The sequence below is a fragment of the Neomonachus schauinslandi genome, chromosome 11, assembly GCF_002201575.2.
Source record: "Neomonachus schauinslandi chromosome 11, ASM220157v2, whole genome shotgun sequence".
Lineage (NCBI taxonomy): Eukaryota > Metazoa > Chordata > Mammalia > Carnivora > Phocidae > Neomonachus > Neomonachus schauinslandi.
Genome location: NC_058413.1, coordinates 92,530,158 through 92,552,124, shown reverse-complemented (window position 1 = coordinate 92,552,124; position 21,967 = coordinate 92,530,158). Strand labels below are relative to the sequence as shown.

At 41.7% G+C, this 21,967-nt stretch overlaps 1 protein-coding gene across 3 annotated transcripts in view; it reads left to right on the top strand.

Moving 5' to 3' along the window:
- JHY (junctional cadherin complex regulator) overlaps window positions 1–21,967 on the top strand; it is a 60,876-nt gene that overhangs the window by 15,083 nt on the left and 23,826 nt on the right. For 2 of the 3 annotated variants that reach the window (XM_044919618.1, XM_021696526.1), the window contains exons 2-3: window positions 4,621–5,140; window positions 20,923–21,036. In XM_044919618.1, coding sequence (XP_044775553.1) covers window positions 4,621–5,140; window positions 20,923–21,036 — 634 coding nt within the window. The remainder of the gene's footprint in view (window positions 1–4,620; window positions 5,141–20,922; window positions 21,037–21,967) is intronic. The other variant, XM_044919619.1, reaches the window with a different exon arrangement.

Sequence of the window (21,967 nt, the reverse complement as noted above, 5' to 3'; positions counted from 1 at the left end):
TGACTGACTGTAACACAGGGCAAGTCAAGAATGGTGACGGAGCTCACAGACAGAGGCGGTCATAGCTAGCCCTCACTGGATCCTCACTCTGTGTCAAGGACACAATTCATTGTAAGCATTCATATGTATTAACTCACTTAATCCTCTCAACAGCACTGTGAGATGGGTACTGTTATCCCCATTTCACTGATGAGCAAGCTGAGGCACAGAAAATTTAAATAATTTGCGCATGCCCACACAGTAACTGGTGGCACCAGGAATCGAGTACAGGCAGTCTGATCCTAGGCCCCTTGTCCTTAGGCACCCTGCTGTACCATTTATCAGAACCAAAAGACGCCATGTCGTTATTCAGGCAAGAAGAGCACCACGGAGATGACATATAACCGAGAAAGGTCTATACTCATGACTAGACATTATGCCATTATCAGCAGGTGCTGGTTAAATGTGATGACCACTGTGAGTGCCAGTTTTCTTAGTATAACTGCAGAGACGGAATCAGGGAAATCATATCCTTCAATCCTTGAAGACTACCTATTTTTTTTTTAAAGATTTATTTATCTGAGAGGGAAGGAGGAGAAGCAGAGGAAGAGGGAGAGAGAAGCTCAAGTAGACTCTGTGCTGAGTGCAGAGCCCAATGTGGGGACCGATCTCACAACCCTGAGATCATGACCTGAGCTGAAACCAAGAGTCAGACACCCAACTGACTGAGCCTCCCAGGCGCCCCAAAGACTACCTATGTTTTTAAATAATAAGCATTCTTCTGTCTATTGATTCTTCTGGAATTTTATCATAGGATCATAGTATAGAAATGAAATGGACTTTGAGATATCATCTGCCAATTGAATCTGGAAATAAGAGGTTAACATATTTTCAGTGATGAGCAAGCTTATGCCCTATTTTAAATACCCATAATATGCTGCATTTCTTTATACATCTAATTTATTACTGGATCATGAGAGCTGGCGCATAAAGCCTGTTTCCTTGCTAACAGGTAAGATCCACCAGCCTGCTTCTGTTTTGCTCACCATGCTTCAATGGCTAGGACCCAGGGAGGTGCTCAGCGCCTATTTGCTGACTGGCCGACTGACCGATTCACTGACTCACAGAAAGCAGGCCTTGCTCCACGACCACCTATGGGAATAGCTGCATAATACAGGCCAACTCACAGACAGGAGCTGGGCAGACTGCCAGGGTCTATGTCCTGGTTCCACCATTTGTTCGCTCTGTGACCTTGGGAAAGTCCCATGAGATCTCTAAGCTCCAGGTCCTTCATCTATTAAATGGGGATAATAATAATACTTCCCTCATTGGGCTCTTCTAAGGAAAACTGGAGATTCACCGTCAGCATTCCCTAATGGGCATGCAATATGGACTATCTTTCCCAAAGTCAGGACTCCACATCCCCCCACCCCGGTTAAGTAACAGAGCAGTGATCCCCAGTGGGATACTCACATTCAAAGGCTGCCAAACCCTGCTTTAAGGAGTGCAAAGAAGAAGGCTGGCTATTCTAAGACTTTACAAAAAACAAGCAAACAAAAACGCCCCTGTAGATAATCCTTTCCAAAAACTCATCACCTGGGCTATCCAAAAGTATTGATGTCTCACTAACATCTTTGCTCTCTAATTAAATTATTTTTGCTCCAAGCCAGACTCTCAAGTTAATTTAGGTAAGCCACATTCCTTCACGGAGTTTACAGAGCCTTTCAAGATCTCACCTCTGCTTCACCCTGAACGCTCAACCTTCCTTTCATCCATACAGAATCTGTTCTTTGAGAGCACCACGTTCTCCCCTCCATTCCGTTTTACAAGCTCTTCCCTCAGCCTGGCATACACTCCCTGTGCTTCTTAGCCTTAGGTCTCAGCTAAACCATCACTTCCTTCAGAAAGCTTCTCTCGACCTCCCGAGATGGGACTTGAGGTCCCTCGTGAGTCTCGATAGGCCCATGCTCCTCATCAGGACACTCATCACTCCCATCATAAATTGCTTGTTTTCTTTTCCTTTTTTTTAAGATTTTATTTATTTTTGACAGAGAAAGAGAGAGTATACAAGCAGGGGAAGCGGCAGGCAGAGGGAGAAGCAGGCTCCCTGCTCAGCAGGGAACCCGATGTGGGGCTCCATCCCAGGACCCTGGGATCATGACCTGAACTAAAGGCAGACGCTTAACCGTCTGAGCCACCCAGGTGCTCTATATATTGCTTATTTTCGTGTCTGTATTCCCTGCGAGGCTGTGAGCCCATCACTGTATCCCCTAGCTCAGTAAGTGCTCAATAAACACTCAGCAGAATCACTGAGTGAGCAAGGGAATGATAGACGTTCAGTTCTGTGAAATAGAGCAAATGAATGAACAGGACAGTTACGTTTACTTTTTCCCTTTAGTATGTATTGGATAGGGGGAAACAGCACCTTTCTTCACTTACAAAAATTTCATATCTTTATTTGCTTGAAGATATGATCAAGGTGCCCCTTAATCTGTTCTTTCCCACCTAAACAATCACCCTTATGTTTAACTCATTACATGGTAAGCCCTAAAATCATTCACTAATTTGGTCCAATGCAAGAAGCTTTTCTGCATGTGTAGATTCTAATTTACTACTATTGGGTTTTTAAAAATTAATATCTGATACTACATTTGTCTTGACTCGAGTAATTTTAGAGGCTCAGTTATTTAAGAAATGCTCATTAACTCTGTCCAGAGCACAGGGTAGAGTACTCAGGCAGAAGTTAGGGAAGGAAGGATGACTCTCAGTCCCTGCCGCCCAGAACTTTAAGTGGGTGAAGAGGCAAAATTACCATAGCGAAAGGTGAAATAAGCACATATACAGAAGATTAAGATACATTGTCTCATTTTGATGTTTATGCAATCCTGAGAAGTAAACAGAACAAATACAATTTATCGCTAATTACAGACAAAAGATGGCATGATTTCATGCACACATAGGGAATGACAGACCCAGAACTTGAGCCCAGGTCTGTCCAGTCCCAAGTCCAGATTGTGCCCTGCTGGACCACTCCATGCCCAGTGAGACCTAGAGAGCCGAGTGAAAGGCAAGGCCAAAACATAGTGTGAGTTCATATGACATCACACAGGAGAAACCTCCTCCTCAAAAGCCCCAGAGGCAGGTAACCCATGGTGCTTAGGGCGCGGGGTGAGTTGCACAGTTTGATATCCCACTTCCCAATAAATGTGCACAATCTCCATTCAGGCATTTTGCTGGAAGAGAATATCATTTTTCTTCCCTTGGTGGAGAAAGAAGAGCAGCCTATCCCAAGAAGTTCTTTTTTTTTTCCCCTAAGATTTTATTTATTTGTCAGAGAGAAAGAAAGAGCACAAGCAGGAGGAGGGGCAGGGGGAGAGGGAGAAGCAGGCTCCCCGCTGAGCAAGGAGCCCGATGTGGGGCTCGATCCCAGGACCCTGGGACCATGACCTGAGCGGAAGGCAGACACTTGACTGAGCCACACAGGTGCCCCAAGAAGTTCTCTATCTTAATATGTGAACTAAAAAATCAAAATGACAGTTTAGCAAGACATGGGAGTTTTGTCTTTTCACTCTTATTTTTGCTTTACATCAAATCAAAAAACATCTAGGTCCACATTAAGAGAAGTAAATTAGTAGTAGGGGCACCATTAGTTTGTTTACCCAGCATAAAATTATGTCCTCTGTAAACGGGAATATCAAGTAGCATAAAAAGCCTAGGTGATTTACATTTTCTTTTTGATTAGAGGATTGCATCTACTATACTCAAGGAAGGAAAATCTCTCCCATTTAGCTTTTGAAGATCAAAGGGGCCATTAAATATGCCATATTACCAGCTTTTTTTTTTGGTTAAGACCAGGAGGTGCTTTACAAATTGAGATTGTCATGAGGAAAAGGGAAGACTTTATTTGGGGTCATATGCCCTGATTATGGACTAGCCCACGTCCCTCTGGCGGGACCATATGTTTAAACTTTTGCTGAAATAGGGCTGTCCTACAGCTAAGAGCACACACTGACCTGTGTTCTGTTTTGTGTGCATCCATGTGACAAACCAAAAGAATACAAACTAAGAACTTTTCAGTGAGCCACCATCTGATTCTGAACATTGGGGATCTTTCTACAGCACATGTGATAAAATCTACAAAGACAAAATGAAAAGCAAAATACTTAAAAGGAGGATAAACCTAGGTAGGTATTCAGTTGAGATAAATCTTGCTTTCCCTCACAGCAGAAGCAGACCAAGGAAACTATCATCCAGGCAATAATGGCATTTTCTTCCTAGATAAGCACCGAAACGTGTATGTCACCAGCCAAAATGTGAAATCAGTTTTATCTTCACTAGCTGAAGTACTTAAGGTGTGCATAAGTAATAGCATCCCTTGAACCACTGGCATGTGATCTTCAGCTGTTTTGGGGCATTTATATTAACTATTCCCCATTTTTATTCCCTAATTTAATGAACTTGTAATTAAAACCTTTTTGCCCTTATGTATACTCCGTACACCTAATTTGAGCCTCAGTTATGTCTTCAACACGTAGCTAGTAAAAGGAAAATTATAGGAGAAAGATTCAAGTAAGATGACTAAACATAATGAGTAAATTCATTTTGATTAAGGATTTGACATTTCCTTTCTGCTTTGGGCAGCCAACAACCAGTCGAGGACAAATATTCAGACCTCCGATATGACCCACACTGGAAGAGCAAGAAAGAGGAGAGGAAGTTGTTGACTATGGAAGCATTATCAGAGTCTGTAGACAGCTCTACTGAAAATCTGACTCTGGATCCACTGTACCCTTCCAAGGAGCCCTCAATGGAACTCTCGGGGGAGAAAGGTGAACGCAAGAGTAGCCCACAGAGCGTTGCCTCTTTGTTTGGCAGTGAATTTTTAAGCCCAAACTATGAGCGTGGTGCCCATCACAGCCGGCCATTTTCAGAGCTGAGCGACAGTGATCTGGGGGAGAAGTCAAGCAACCTCTCGCATTACTTGAAGAGTTCAAGTTCACATAATGAGGTTTTCCTGCCAGGATCACGTGGCCGTCAGCGAAGGAAGTCCAAACAATATTTCGTGGAAAAAAACAAGCTGACTTTGGGATTACCTAGTCCTAAAACGGACTCTTATCTTCAACTTCACAGTAAAAAAAGGGGGGACGTTCTCCCAGAACAGGTATGTAAGTGCTACTTAATAATCTCTTCCAAGCACTAGAATGTGCCTTTGTTTGAAATGGCTGGAGATCACTGCCTTCGAGATGGTGACGTCATTACAGCCACATGGCTGAGTAAAACAAACGTCCTATCCCTTGCTCGTCTTTGAAGAATCAGGGGAATTAGTCCACGAATTCTTTTTTTTAAGATTTAATTTATTTATTAGAGAGAGAGAGAACGTGAGAGCGCAAGCAGGGGGAGTGGCAGGCAGAGGGAGCAGGAGAAGCAGGCTTCCCACCGAGAGGGGAACCAGACACGGGGCTCGATCCCAGGAACCTGGGATCATGACCTGAGCCGAAGGCAGAAGTTTAACAAACTGAGCCACCCAGGTGCCCCTATTCCACTAAATCTTTTTTTTTTTTTTTAAGATTTTATGTATTAGACAGCAAGTGAGGGAACACAGAGAGAGGGAACACAAGCAGGGGAATTGGGAGAGGGAGAAGCAGACTCCCCACTGAGCAGGGAACCTGATGCGGGGCTCAATCCCAGGACCCCAAGGTCATGATCTGAGCCAAAGGCAGATGCTTAACCAATTGAGCCAGCCAGTCGCCCCCTGTTTTGTCTTTTTAATTATCCAGGTGATTCTATTACCTTTCCAACCACAACTGTAATCACTATACCACCCTTTATTCTGTGTAAATGATATAAACTTTAGTCTCTCCATCTATAAAATGGGAAAAATAATGCCCTCCCTTTCTTATCTGATCATTTCAAGAGTAAATTCTATCCCAGATGATGGATTCAGAATCTGTTAGAGCCAGTAGCCTTAGCTCTATTTCATGGGCACTCATACGGATCCTATCAGCCCAACTCCTAGTGGACATGCCCATGGACATAAGAAAAGAATGGTCATCCTTCTTGGGGGAACCAGCTTGAAATTCATTACTTACTAATGTGAGGTCATTTTCAAATATGAAGGAAAGGTTAATACATTACATGGGGATGCCCTTAGACCTATTCCAAATTCAAATGGTATTATTTAAAATGCTCTAACCTGCTCTAACCTCTAAGTATTTTTTCGTAGAAATGAAAGAGGAGGTAGATGAACATTTGTGATTTTCTCTTAATTCAGAAACTCCCTTTATAGTCTTAAAGGATTATGGTCACATCCTTGCCTTGGTAACTAATAATAGAACAGAAGAATGGATGTAGTATATTCAGCTGAATTCTCAAAACACATAGCTGAATGCAAAAGAATTATCAACATTTTTGACCCAATTTTAGATGTTAATGTACTTTTCATAAAATATATGAAATTTTGAATTTTGCTTGGTTGCTCCTTTAAAAATATAAATTCAACAGTCCATTATCTGTGAAAAATATTTATAACCAGTAATTTCTCCCAGACTAGAACAATATTTTTCATTTGTTTCTAAACATGTTCTCAAAAGAAGCCAGTCTAGATGGAGAGGCGAATTGTGAAGCCAAAAGAAAGTTATATTTCTAATAATAAAGGTGAAAAGATCTTTATTATAAACTCTTTAATTGCTGATTTCTTAATCGCTTATTTTTCTTAGTAGTTATAACTTAATTTACAAACAATATTGGGGTGAGCTGACTGACAGTGATTCCATAGCATAATTTTTTGCTAGGCCAGCGAGAAAACTTTAAAGCATTTTTGACTTGCTCAATCTTTAAGCTCATAAATTAGTCTTTGAAGTGGCTATTGACCTTGTCCACCACTTTCTCCAGGTTCAACTGTCTAAGGGCTGATTGCTAATTATATTCAAAATTGTTTCTTCACCATTTTCCAACTACATTTCCTTCATCTTACTCTTCTTTTAAAAAGGATAGAAATTAGTTTGACCTAGCAGTGATAGGATATGTGTAACTGGTTTATTGAATTATAGTCAATAACACTGAACCATGTGTTCCTTTCAAGTCATTATTTATATATGAAGTATGTGCAGGTCTTTCTGCCAGTACAGATTATATGTTTCCTTATGGGCAAGAACTATGCTTTGTACCTATTTTCAATCTTCATGGTAACTAGCCTAACACACTGTAAGGTCTCAGTAAATATATGGGGAATGAAAAATGGACCTCTTCCATCCCTCCAAACTTACTCTGTTTAGTATAAATTGTATGTGAGGGGGAAATGGTATTTTCTAGAGCAGATGTTTGAAAACTTGGCTGGATATTAGATTCACCTGAGAAACTAATTTTAAAAAGTGATTCTTAGCTTCACCTGGACCAATTGACATCTCTGGGTAAGACCCTGAGTGCCAGTATTTTTGTTTCAAAGCTCCCCAAGTGATTCTAATGCTTAACCAAGATTGAAAACCACTACTTTACACCAGGGATTCTCAGACATTACTGTGAATCAGAATCAACTGGGGGGCTTGTTAAAACAGATTGCCAGACCTAACCTAAGGGTTTCTGATTCACTAGGTGTAGGGTAGGACCCAAGAATTTGAATTTTCTACATGGCTCTGGGTGACGCCACTTCTGCTGTTGGGCCCACTAAGAACCACTGATCTTTTTTTCCCCTCAAACTTTAAGGCACTCATGAACCATCCCAGAATCTTGTTAACATACGGATTTTAATCCAGTAGGTCTGGGGTGAGACTCAAGAGTGTGCATTTCTAACAAGTGCCCAGGTGATGTCAAGGCTGCTGGTCCATGGACTACATATAAAGCACCTACAGGGTCTTCCAGAAACCCAAAGTCGTAGTTGTGTAAGTCAGTACCCATAGAGCATTGATAATTTCAACGGCTGATGGGATTATTCTGTTAATTTGGGATCAGGAGGTAAGAATTAGGGGTGGCAGGTTTGGAGGCTGTTGTTTTAGATTAAGCAGCATCTATCTGGAAGGTTCTCATGTTTGAAAATCTATTTTCTCCTCTTAATTTCTTTGAAAGAGATGACCAATATCTTACAACTAGAAATACTGAAAGGATAAATGACATCTATCGCCAAATGAATGACTAAATGTCAATGACCATTACACAGTGAAGAAAATCAGCTTTTTGGGGTGCCTGGGTGGCTCAGTCGGTTAAGCGCCTGCCTTCAGCTCAGGTCATGATACCAGTGCCCGGGGATCGAGTCCCGCATCAGGCTCCTTGCTCAGCAGGGAGCCTGCTTCTCCCTCTCCCTCTGCTGCTCCCCCTGCTTGTACCCTTGCTCACTCTCTCTCACCCACTCTCTCTCTAACAAATAAATAAATAAAATCTTAAAAAAAAAGAAAATCAGCTTTTTAATACATCATTTTGTCACAAGCATTTATGCCCAGTTGAATCAGACAGGGTCTTAAGTAGTTGTATTGTCTTTGGGAAGATTTGAAAGTACATCTAAGAAGTTTATGACATTCCAAAAAAATAGTTTTTTTTTTTAAATAAGACTCAAAAAACTGATTAAGTTCAGATGAAAAATAAAAGCAGGAATAATAAAGAAAGCTCTGGACATTAAGAATCACGAGGGAATCTAACACTACCAGAGAGTGTATTATAAACCCTCAATAATTAAATACTAGGATAATATTTAATGCATATATAGACAGAAAAATGGAACAGAGTAGAAAGTGCAGAAACAGAACCAAATCACATATGGGAATATAGGATATGATACTATGATTTGATAAAGCAGTATCTCAAATCAGTGAGGAAATGGTGCCATTGTTCAATAAAACAACTGGGTAGCCATCTGGGAGAAAATGAAGTCAGAGCCATACCTCATATCATACAACAAGATAAATTCTAAATGGACCAAATATTTAATTAAAAAAAATTAAACCATAAAAATACTAGAAAAAAAAATGAAGCAAATTCTCCCATAACCTCGAAATAGTTCAAAATCCACAATCTACAAAGGATTGATAAATCTGACTACATAAATACCAAAAACTTCTGTAGGAAAAAAGCATAAGAGAGTCAAAATACAAAGAAGAAAAATATTTCTAATTCATATCACTGATGAAACTCTAATATCTCTAATATATAAAGAGCTCCTGGAAATCAAGACCAAAAATCCCAGTATAAAAATATGCAAAGGCCATCAATAGAAAATTCACAGAAAAGTTAATACATAGGAGTACAGTCAGGTTGTTGAGATAATAAATTGGCATAACAGGTGTGGAGGACAACTTGTTAATATCTATTTAAAATACTAATACATATACTCCTTGAAAAAGTAAAACATAATGACTAAGAGAATAGACTTCAGAGCCAAGGTGGTTGGTACCGCCACCTGCTGTCTGACCTTGGGCAGGTTGCTTAACCCCTCTGTGCCTCAGTTTCCTTGTCCTTAAAAAAAAAAAAAGATAATAATAGTACTTTCTTCACAGGATTATTAAGAAGATTAAATACATGAGCTAATATATGTAGTGTGGTTAGATCAATGCCTGCCTTATAGCAAGCACTATATAAATGTTCGCAATAATTATTTTTATTTGACCCAACACATCCCACTCCTAGGAATTTTTCCTAGTTATATATGTGCAGTTTTGAAATAACTCCTGTACAAGATTCTCCATTTCAGCCTTTTTTCAGCAAAAGATTGGAAACTATCCAAATGTCTATCATGTGGGTAATACTGATATTATAGTACATCCATAGAATAAAGTACATTGTAGCTGTTAAAAAAAATGAGGATGTTCTCCATGAATGGTTATGGACAACTTATCAAGGTTTATTATTAAGGGAAAAATTAAAGGTATAGAACAGTGCATACAGTGTAAAAAAGTGGGGAAGAATAAAGCTCTGTATTTCCCTTGGTATGCATAAAAAACTGTGGAAGGGTATGTGGGTGGTTAATTGTGGAGGGTGGAGGGGGATGGGAGCACAGCCTTTCACTTTATATCCTTTTTATAGCTCTTATTTTTGAACCATGCCTATGGACTCACAAGACCCAACATTTTGTAGTAACCCTTGTAACTTCACACCCCCCGACTGCTCAGGTCACCTAAATTGCATTCTTTGCTCGTAAATAATGGCTCAGACCAGAACCATCAGTTTTTAAATTAAATTTCTCCACAATCATTTTTGCCATTTTTCATCTGTACGATGTACATTTTTCATCTGTTGATCGATCGTACATTAAAATGCACTGGAAAAATCACCTTGGAATACATGAGGAGATCTCGATCATCTGACATGTGAAGAAAGGAACTGATATAAAAACCAACACACACTAGAGGGCACCTAAGTATCACCGTCAGCCAGTAACTTTGCCAGCGAATATTCACGACTTACTTTTTTTAATTCATGATTTGTTCAGTGTTTGTCTGAAACTCATTAGTTAGAATTTGAGTCCATTTCTGATCTGCCATTAAAAGACATTTGTGTCTTGAAAAGGGAGCTGCCTTTCTATCTTGATTCCAATGTGACTTTGAAGACCGATGAAGGGAAAAATCTAGCATGCTCAGAAAAGAGCAATAAGTGCTTTAGACCTGCTGTTCTTCTCTTGTCTTTCCCTGGAAAGTAATTGCAGATACTTTGTGAAAACAAATGTAGAAAAGTTATACAGTCACCGATAGTCTTCCAGACAGTATAAAGCCCTACCAAGAGTCCACTACCCATTTTGAAGATCAACATACATTCATGGCTTCTGCTGAGACAGCAGGTCAGTCAGCCAACAGACCTTTATTGAGCACCAGCTATGTGCTCGGTGCTCAGTGCTAGGGATATACCAGAAAACAAGACATACAGAGCCTGGGCTTCAAGGAGCTTATGTTCCAGTCATGTAACAGAGGCAAGAAACATGTAACAAAATAATTTCACATGCCAATAAATACCTCAAAGGACACTGAATAACTTAAGAAAAGGATGAATGAGAGTGTAACTGGGATGTTTGGGTGCTTGTGAAGGACTCTCTGAGGAGATGTCATTCAAGTTGAGACATGAACAGATGAGGAAGAGAAACTATGGAAGCTCTGGGGGAGGAGGCTTGGTTTGTGCCAGTCGTGGTAGAAGCCTTCTCCCCCAGGGACAACACAGTGTGACGAGAGTAAAAAATAAAACCAAAACAAAGCACTCATTTGGAAGTCAGACAATCATGGGTTATATCCTGGCTCTTCAGCGAACTAGGTGGTAGCACTTCCTAGATATCTGAGCAAGTGACTCTTTAAGCCTGATATTCTTTATCTATTATATGGGGTCAATTTCTGCCTTGGAGGCCTGTTAGAAAAAAATTATACAAAGCTCCTGATGCATGGCAGATGGTAAAGGGAAGCTATTGTCAACACTGGGCATTCTCAAGCCATAGAAAGGGAAAGGAATCACTCTGGGAATAGGCCCTTCTAAACAGATTTTTTTTTTTTTTCCAGATCATAGCGCCTCAAAGTGAAAGGGATAGGACTTCAGGTAGAATAAGAAAATGTAGCTAAAAGGGTAGCATTTCAATACCCCAATAGCCCAATCTATGGTAGAACTCCCAGAAGACTGTCCACTTATCCTACTGGATAAGACTTTTTTAATTTTTAAAAAAGATTTATTTACTTGAGAGGGAGCATGAATGGGAGGGGCAGAGGGAGGAGAGAGAATCTCAAGCAGACTCCCCACTGAACATGGAGCCTGATGCAGGGATCCATCTCACAACCCATAAGATCATGACCTGAGCCAAAACCAAGAGTCAGAGGCTTAACTGACTGAGCTACCCAGATGCCCCTAGACTCATATTTAAGTGATAGATTGCTCTCCTTTTCTATCGTTTTAGATTTAGTACAACTTTTGGTTGTCTATAAAATTAAGCTTTACCTTTATTTCAATGATGATCATCTTTTTCTAATTACATTTGGTTAGAAACAGAGTTCTTTCTTTCTTTTGTTTTTTAGAATTCTTCCAGTTTTGGTGGTATTTTTGAGTCTCACCTCTACTCTACTCATAAAAATTATTCTTCTGTAGAGTAAGTACTCTGTATCTTCACTGATTGGGTTTGTTTTTTTTTTTTTCTTTTGCCCTGTGTGACCACAAGAGCACGCACTTATGACAGCATAATTCAAATTGAACTTTATGGGGTTTTTTTCCCCCAGTATAACACATTTCCTAAGGCATCTTTCTGTATGCACTGTTCAGCACTTAGTTGGTTTGCTACCAACTGTATGATCTATAGAGTGACCCTCCATTAATTCAACATTACTGACGAGGGATCCATGAAAAGAAAACTTTCCTCATAACTAAAGTGTGCCCTTTCAAAAACCAGAACCCTAACATAAGCAATCGTTTCTCAGGATAGCTTTCCCAAACATGCCTAGAGCACTCCACAGGCCTTGCTCTCTTACCTGGGGCCATGGCACCTGCTTCTGTGGTAAAGTCCAGAGCTGTGGCAATGGGAGGAAGGATGCTCTGCCTCTTCACTAAATGCCCCAGACTGCTAGGGGTCTGCAGTCATTTTGGCTGCTGTCGGTGTATCTGCTCCTTAGGAGCTTCCGGCCTCATGGGAAGCAGACATATTAAAGAGTCTGTACCAGGGCGCCTGGGTGGCTCAATCGATTAAGCATCCGACTCTCGATCTCAGCTCAGGTCATGATCTCAGGGTCGTGAGATCGAGCCCTATGTCAGACTCCCCACTCAGTGCAGAGTCTGCTTGAGATTCTCTTTCTCCCTCTCCTCCTCCCTCTGCTCGCGCTTTCTCATAATAAATAAACAAAATCTTTTAAAAATAAAAGAGTACCTATAGAAGAGACACGTAAGGTCCCAAAGGAACACCGAAGAAAAAGTGCCTGAGTCTGTCAGGGGAATTCAGAGAGGGTGTCACAGAAGAGGCAACCACTGAACAAGTTCTTTAAAAAGAAGGTAGCAGGTGGTGGGCAGCAGAAGTATTGCAGGCAAAGGGAGTGAGTTCGATGGTATAATAAGAGCTTTGGGAGGTCACGGTTTAGGTGGAAGCCTGCTGGCACAGGGGGAACCTCTAGGGTACTAGTCAGGAACTGGTATTCGGTCAATTAATCCAATACAGTGGCTTAAGCAGATATGGAAAAAGATGACCCTAAACAGTTGATTTGCACTTAAAGAATATAGACCTACATTAGCTCGCCAGTCTGTTCCAGAGGGGCCAAGGCCTCTCCTGTCCGTGCATGTGCTACTGGAGTACCACGTTGTCCTTCTGCCTCAGTTTGAGAGACCTAGGATTCCTACTTTTGATTTCTTAAAAGCAAAGGGAAAACTTAAAAAAAAACTTTAGAAAGGATCTAGGGGCACCTGGGTGGTTCAGTCAGTTGAACAACCGACTCTTGATTTCAGCTCAGGTCATGATCTCAGGGTCCTAGAATCGAGCCCCGTGTTGGGCTCCTCGCTCAGTGCAGAGTCGGCTTGGGATTCTCTCTCTCCCTCCCTCTGCCCCTCCCCCTGCTCAAGCTGTCTCTAAAATAAATAAGTAAATCTTTAAGAAACATTTTTTAGGGGCGCCTGGGTGGCTCAGACGGTTCAGCATCTGCCTTCAGCTCAGGTCATGATCCCGGGGTCCTGGGATCGAGCCCCGCATCGGGCTCCCTACTCGACGGGAGGCCTGCTTCTCCCTCTCCCACTCCCCCTGCTTGTGCTCTCTCTCTCGCTGTGTCTCTCTCTGTCAAATAAATAAATAAAATCTTTTAAAAAAAAAACATTTTTTAAAGAAAGGATCTAAGAACATAAACTTTGTTTTTTTTTTAAAGATTTTATTTATTTATTTGACAGAGAGAGCACAAGCAGGTGGTGTAGTAGGCAGAGGGAGAGGGAGAAACAGGCTCCCTGCTGAGCAAGGAGCTCAATGTGGGGCTCGATTCCAGGACCCTGGGATCACGACCCAAGCCAAAGGCTGTCGCCTAACCAACTGAGCCACCCAGGCGCCCTTGATTTTTTTTATAACTACTTCCCCTAATCTTTCTCAGCTTTTCCCCCCACCCCTTGTTTTTCTCTTGCCTTTTGTTTTATTGGGCCATTCTAAGACATTCATTCATTCATTCATTCATTCATTCGTCAGAGAGAGAGAGCGAGCACAAGCATGCAAGCAGGGGGGAGCGGCAGGTAGAAAGAGAAGCAGGCTCCCTGCTGAGCGGGGAGCCCGATGCAGGACTCGATTCCGGGACCCCGGGATCATGACCTGAGCCGAAGGCAGACACTTAACTGACAGAGCCACCCAGGTGTCCCTATTGGGCCATTCTAAATTATTTTACTTTGTTTCCATGAAAATAACAACTCTGTTCACACTCAGATTTCTCCAAATTATCTCACCTTCAAACATGTTATAATTTTAACAAACCATACGATAGACATAAACAGGTTTGTGAACAAATGTAAAAGCCTCTTGGTAAACATACAACCCAACTGGTGGACGCAGAAATACCAAGGCATCAGAGAGAGTAGCTGGCCAGACATGAGCATCAGCTGTGGGCTTCAGTTGGAATCTTAAAGAAAGGATTGGAGAGGATTACTGAATCCAGCGAGTTGAGGAGAAGACGAATACTTCTGTGTTGTACGTTTCTAGATTGGGAGGATGGCAGTGTGGGTATTTCGACTACGGAAATCGGCAGGTGCCTTTCATGCAGGCCCCCGTACATCATTTTAAAGCAGGGGTCTCAGAGTATGGTCCCTGGAATCCAGCAGCATCAGCATCGCCTGGGAAATTGCCAGAAGTGCAAATTCTTGGGCCCCATCCCAGACCTCTTGAATCAGAAACTCTGGGGCGAGGCCCAGCAATCTGTTTTAATAAGCCCTCCAAGTGAGTCTAATACATATTCAAGTTTTAGAACCGCTCTGCTAAGGAGTTATGCCTTTCCTCTACATGATGTGGAATCACTGAAGGATTTTAGTAATGGAGCAATTTGAATTCTGTGGCCGTCCAGAGGTCACACTGACATATCCCTACTTGTGTCATATAGAGTTCAGGTGACTTGGTTAATCAAACACAAGATAGTCCTAAAATCTCTTTCATATTCTTGAAAAGTTAACTGCTTCGTTCATTTGCATGTATTTATTAAGAGCTTATTATGTATCAGGCATTGTCTTAGGTACTTAGAATATATCACTGAGTAAAAGACAAAAATCCCAACCCTTGTGGGGCTAACTTTCTAGTAGGAGACGGACAATAGACAAAAATAGGTAAATCAGTGTATTTGTAGGTGATGGAAGTGCTAGGGAAAGAGAGCAGAGAAATAGGGAATTTGAGGGGAGGGGGGAATCACAGTTTTAAAGAGGTCATGAAGGAGGTGAGAGAGCACATCGTGCAAATATTTGAGGAAAGAATGTTCCCGGAAGAGGGAACAACACCATGAAGGGTGAAGGCCCAGTGGTCCAGGGCGGAGCAAGCAAGGGAAAGGGAAAGATAAGGCCTGCTTTCCACCTTATTTTGTTGACAATAAACCACAAATCTAGCCAGATAAGCAAGTAGATTCTGTGTATTCTGGTGTAAATGGAGAGTGCAGTGCTCCATGTAGATAGGTCTTTTCAGTCAATAATATTCACTGGGCATGTGTGTGCCAGGCATATCCAGGGCCACCACGTGGCTCATGTGACTAGCACCGCTAGAGCTGGGACTTAGAGTCTAGAGGGGAAACAAACCTAATTACCAAGGTAATACTTGTTACAAAAAGGAAAGTACAAAGTGCCAAGGCTGTGAGCTCAGGTGCCTCTACTGTAACCTCGGAGGAGTCCAGGAAGGCTTCCTGGAGGAAGCTCTATTTCAGCCCAGGCTGGAACAGCAGCAGTGAATGGGATTGGTCAGAATAAGTGAGGCGAAGAGGTGTTTCCCTGCAAAGGATGGCCTATGCATAGACCCAGAGATAAGGGTGCCTGTGGCCCAACCGCAGAGTTAAGAAAGTACGAGGTGAGAAGAGTGAGAAGTACAGAAGGCAGGGCCTTAAAAACCTTTAAAGATTAAGGGCAATGGGGAGGCACTGAAGGGTTTTAAAGCGCTGGCTGGCATAATTAGTCCAGGGGTTTTAAAAGCTGCAGGATCTTATACAGAAAATGAATGCAAAAAAGTAGTATCTCCAAAGGTTCCAATGTCATCACATTCTGATTGAGCACCTGCGTGTGAAATGCATTATGAAGGGTTCTGCGGGAATGGAGAAAGTGGCCAACAGCAGAGCCAAAAGAGTTCATGTGTTTTGTCTCTAAATAGCTGAATCACGAATACAAATCCCCAGAGAATTCAAACAGCTGTGGAAAATAGCCACGTTGGAGCCTGACAATGGCGGGCTCTCGGCGCCACCATGCCTCCATCTCTTCTGCCGGCCACGTACGGAGAGAGAGATGCTAGCGGGCTTGCACTCCCACAGAGCACAATGCATCAGAAATAGAACAGAGTTAACACAGCAGATCACCCATTCGCCAAGTTCACCAATGCTCACGGAATCCAGTGACTCGTTCCCGAAGAGAGGGGTTAAGTAACAGATGTGTTGGAGGGACGGTAAGCAAATACGACATTAAAAAAAAAAAAAAATCAGACTCTCTGGCTTATTTTGATTTGGCTCTGTGCTGGTTGTTAATACCATCAGGGAATAACAAGGAAACGGATACGTTAATTGTGCGGTTCCGCATGACGTCAGTGATAAAAAAAGAAAACAGTACCAAGGAATAAAGGGGCAAAACTTGCAGTGATTGGGGAACTTAAGGATAATACGCTTTCTAAACATGTTTCAGTGTGTGTCTGTGCAGAGACACTAATTCACATATAGCTCTTGGTGTAAAGCCTCAACTTTTTTTGTGTGGTGCCGATTCTCTAAGAACCTGACGAGTTTCTTTGAGAGAGAAGTAGCAGCCCAATCTAGCTCAGCTGTACTCAATCTGAGTTGCTTTCCTTCCTACAAACCCTCACTTCAAAGCAAGGAACATAATGTACAATTTTTTAATGGCTCTAGACCCAGGCACTCAGGCTCTCTGCTCTGCGCCTTACCTCAGTGTAAACACCTAATCAGGATTGCCTGCGTTTCATCAATAGCAGCCAAATGCAATTCGAGAACCACAAGCCTTTGAAGTCCTCCCAGCAAAGGCCGGTTTTCTAGTCTGGGATAATGACATGCCATGATTGCTGTCTTTGTTGTATCTTTTCAGTAGAGAAGCAATTATAGGCCCCAATTTAACAGAATAGACATTACACAGCTTATGATGCTCAAAATGCAATTTCATTTGATCATTTTCTCGATTTGATTGGTATTAATAGAATGGTTCACAAAAAAAAAAAAAAAATAGCTGGCAGAGGTTGTGTCCCATTCCACTTTCAAAGAGATAATGTAGAAGTATGCTTTACTTGCCCTGAGGCTCTCACTGGGGTGATTCAGACACCGAGTTCCACCAAAACAGCCTGTGGATGGAAATATTGCACATCCTACACTCTCTGCGGAAGAAAGCATAGGACAATGTATTTGTAATTCGGAAACTTTTTACCAGAGCTGTGTGTAAGGGATCCCATCCCGGGTCACAGGATCACCAGTGACAGACTGAATTAACTAAACCAAGTCCCTTTACAAAAGCCAGGGAATCGAACATCCTAGTGGCGGATCTAGGAATCAACCCAATTTTTTCTCCCAGGCTCCAGATAACATTTTTGTCCAAGACATCACCTGTTTGAGGTTTGAAAAAGGATTATTTCCTTGCCAGCCTATTTAGATTTTTTTCCCCCCAACTCAGCCTTCATTTCTTGTCCAGGAAAGAGATGATTTTACTTGCAAATGAGGGGTGTTTCCTTTTAACATCATGGCCATAAGGGATAGAAACCTTTGCAATAGCAGGGACCAAAATTATGAAACCTAATACTTTTATAGACCTCTCTTGTTTCCTAAACCAGTGCCAGGAGAGGGACTGAGAGATGCCATCAAGACTCACAGTTCCTGACCTTCGGTGGCAGCATTTATATCCCTAAACTTTCTATTTCAGAGCAAGTTAGACTGTTTGGTGTTGTTGGGAAGTTTTCCTTCTGCAGAGTAGGTAATCTTTCAAAATCTGTTGAGTACTCCTATTTAATTGTTTTTTAAGATTTTATTTATCTATTAAAGAGAGAGAGAGAAAGCACAAGCAGGGGGAGCGGCAGACAGAGGGAGAAGCAGACTCCTTGCTGCACAGGGAGCCCGTTGCAGGGCTCGATCCCATGACCTGAGCCGAAGGCAGACGCTTAATGACTGAGCCACCCAGGCGCCCTGAGTACTCCTATTTGTAGACATTGAATAGACAGTACACAGCTTATGATGCTCAAAATGCAATTTCATTTGATCCCATGATCCAATAGCACATTTTGCTCCTGTATTTGCCATGATAATTCAAGCATGAAGAAGTCTTATTTTCATTTTTTCCCATTCTCAGATCAACCTTTAAGTATTCAAACTTCCATACCATCTGATTGCTGTATCTATATGAGTACAGTAACGACGACAGGTATGTATCCAGGTAGAGATAAGAGTTCACCCAAAATAAATGTTGTCTTGCATGTGGCCACAGAAGCCGCATCGAGCAGTGAGGAATGAGGTTATCTTTATTGTCAGACACTGACTTATTAATATTTAACAAATATTTCCCCCTCTTTCTCATTTGAATAGCAGTCTGCATAAATGCAAAGTAAAAGTAAGGAGCAGCAGGAGAATCCGAACACAAACATGACAGACAGATTCTGGGGGTGCCTGGGGGGCTCAGTCAGTTAAGCATCTGCCTTCAGCTCAGGTCATGATCCTGGGATCCTTGGATCAAGCCCCACATTGGGCTCCTTGCTCAGTGGTGAGCCTGCTTCTCCCTCCCCCTTTGCTGCTACCCCTGCTTGCACTCTCTCACTCTCGCTCTCTCAATAAATAAAATCTTATTTAAAAAAATGACAGATTCTAAATCCCATGCTTTTCCCAGCGTTACATAGCTTGCTGCTTCTCACACGACACAGCCCACCAGGTTCAATTTAATAAAACAAGTGTAAAATCCAGAGTCTAAATCTAAAAATTAGTTACAGCAGTTTAGAAAGGGGGAAGTCAACCTTTACAAGCCACAAAGCACAGTAGCCAAATGAGCCAACCTGGGTAACCTGTCACTGGAGGAATGGCAAAGAAATCTTGCCCCAGATCCTGTAAATAAGAGGAGGTTTAGCAAAGGCATCACAGTCAGCGGCTAACATTTAGGGCTATTGTCTGAGAGAGAGATTAATCGACTTAATCCATTATTTCAGAGGGCAGAGGGATAGAAATTACAGGAAGATATATTTCTGCTCTCCTAGGAAGAACTTTTAGGTGGTTCAATGATGCAACAGTATGTTCATCATCCATGAAACAGAGATTAAGAGAGCTAACATTTTATTCCATGGAAAGGTTGAAAGGACCAGGTCTCCCACAGAAAGGGAGGGAGGATTCACAAGCCACATTATGCTCCCTCTTCAGCCCATAGGACATAAACAGGTGACTCCTGCCAGGAGAAAGGGCATGAGTTTAGGCAGCAAGTGGATGAGTATCCACCAGGGATGGTACAGAAGTACTAAGCAGTTATACTGGATTATCTCCAGATCCTTTGACCAACATTAAGACAGTATAACTTTAAGTTTGCTTTCTGAAACTCTTCCTGGTGGCTAGAATTCCATAGAGCATAGAGACAATCTAATTTCTTGATTTAAAATAGGTAGCGGGGCACCTGACTGGCTCAGTAGAGAGAGCAAATGACTCGATCTCGGGTTTGTGAGTGTGAACCCCAGAATGGGTGTAGAGATTATTGAAAAATAAACTTTAAAAATAAAATAAAATAGGTAGCTAATGGAGGCAATGAAGGGCCTCCATAATTTAGGGACCTAAATCCCATGTAGCTGCCTTTGTCAGTGGTTCCCAAAACTTGCTCCAGAGTAGACCCACCTGGGGAACTTTTAAAGTGTAATGCTAGGGGCTCCTGGGTGGCTCAGTTAGTTAAGCGTCTGCCTTCGGCTCAGGTCATGATCCCAGGGTCCTGGGATGGAGCCCTGCATTGGGCTCCCTGCTCAGTGGGGAGCCTGCTTCTCCCTCTCCTCCTTCACCCCCCGCCCCCCGCTCGTGCTCTCTCTTGCTCTCTCTCTCTCCCAAATAAACAAATAAAATCTTTAAAAAAAATAAAGTATAATGCTATCTGGGACCACCCCAGAGCTCCTGATTTAATCTATCTGGGATAGGACCAGGGCACTGATATTTTGTCATTCTAACATCCAACTAAAGTTGAGAACCTCTGATCTACATCATTCAAATTCACTGAATGCCAACATTACAAATTCTGCAAGTCAAAGATGATATTTCAAAATTGCTGAATATGAGACTCTGGAGTTAGACTGCCTGGCTCCTCCACTTACTAGCTATTGATTCTGGGCAAGTTACTTAATGTCTCTGTCCCTCAGTTTTCTCATCTGCAAGAAGGGGGTAATAGTACATACCCAATAAGGTTAATATAGTATAACTGATAGAATATATGCTAAATGCTTAGGACAGCTACTAGCACACCATGAACATTCACTGTATATTAAATATTGTTATTTCTATTATTATCATCTTGAAGCATAGTGTTATTTCACTATTCATTATTTCATTTAATATACTCAACATTAGTTGCTACATCCGGTTCAGATAACTGTTCTAAAATTGGGTCCCCTGAGTGTGTATTGAACATTTAAAGTAAATAGTAGTTTGACCTCAAAGCACCAATTCTCACATCAAGCCTGTGGGAGAAAACATTATTTATTCCCGTTTTCCTTAGGAACAATCCAGGTCCCTGAGGACAAAGATATATCCTTGAACTGAAAATAAAACGCAGCCCTGCAGGACCTCTTTCTAGAGTACACAGATGAGCCTCGTATCTAAGACTTAAAATGAATCCCATTAACATGCTTTATATGTTTTACCCTCTTAGATCTCCTACCCCATCAGTGTAACTGACAAGACGTCCATTCAGAACGCCAAAGAGATTGAAAATGCTGCCATCAATCCTGAAGACAAATGGCATCAAAGAGCCCAACAGCTAAAGGTTACCTGCTAGATTGAACTTTAAATGGGTTTCAAGGGTTACTGCTAAATATAAGTAATGTCCACGACTCACTTCTTATCACTTACAGGTTTATTCCTATGCCCGAGACCTAGTGAACCACCCTTCTAAGAGCAAGACTGGTTTCTGCCCAGATGGGCCATTGCTTGCTCAGCCAACCAAGTCTACCCATTTTTCCAAAGGTTCTAAATTTCCTAATAGAAAATCATCACATCACTCTTTAAAAATTCAGAGTTAAAACCCCAAACAGAAGAAAAGCATGGAGAAAGTGCGGGGGGGTGGGATCACAGTTGTAAAATATTGTCCAAATCTGCACTGCTCCCAAGTCTGTTTCCTTATGGAGCTGGTAGTCACAGCATCCCTAGCTGATGGGGAACACAATCCCTAAAATTGGGCAGAAATCCCCAGAGCCTCATTTAACCCTCATTTGCAGGAAGGGAAAGCCAACTAACCAGTAATTTAGCATGAAAACATCCTTTTCTGGCCCTGGGTTTACTACTCTGATATCATAATGTAATTTTAGGGAAGACTTTTGCAAAACAGTCCCCCTGACCGTTTCTCTAGAAGAGGAAAAGCACTAGCAGATGGTTTCTTCTGGAACCGGTGTATGGAGTTCTGTGGAGCAGTCTTACACCAGATTCTATCCCTGCTGAAGGAGGGGTGAGCCCTGTGAAATCACACAGCCTAGAAAGCCTACTGACACCATCAGTTCAAACTATGTACAGTGCTAAAGGTATAATAATAAAAATAAAGTTCATTCCAGTTTCAGAGAATTTAGAAAAGAGTTACAACCTAAATCATCATCTTTCCTTCACAGTGGCTTCCAGGTCCCTCTCAGAGTTGCAAAAATAAATAAATAAATAAATAAATAAATAAATAAATAAATAAATAAATAAATAAATAAATAAATAAA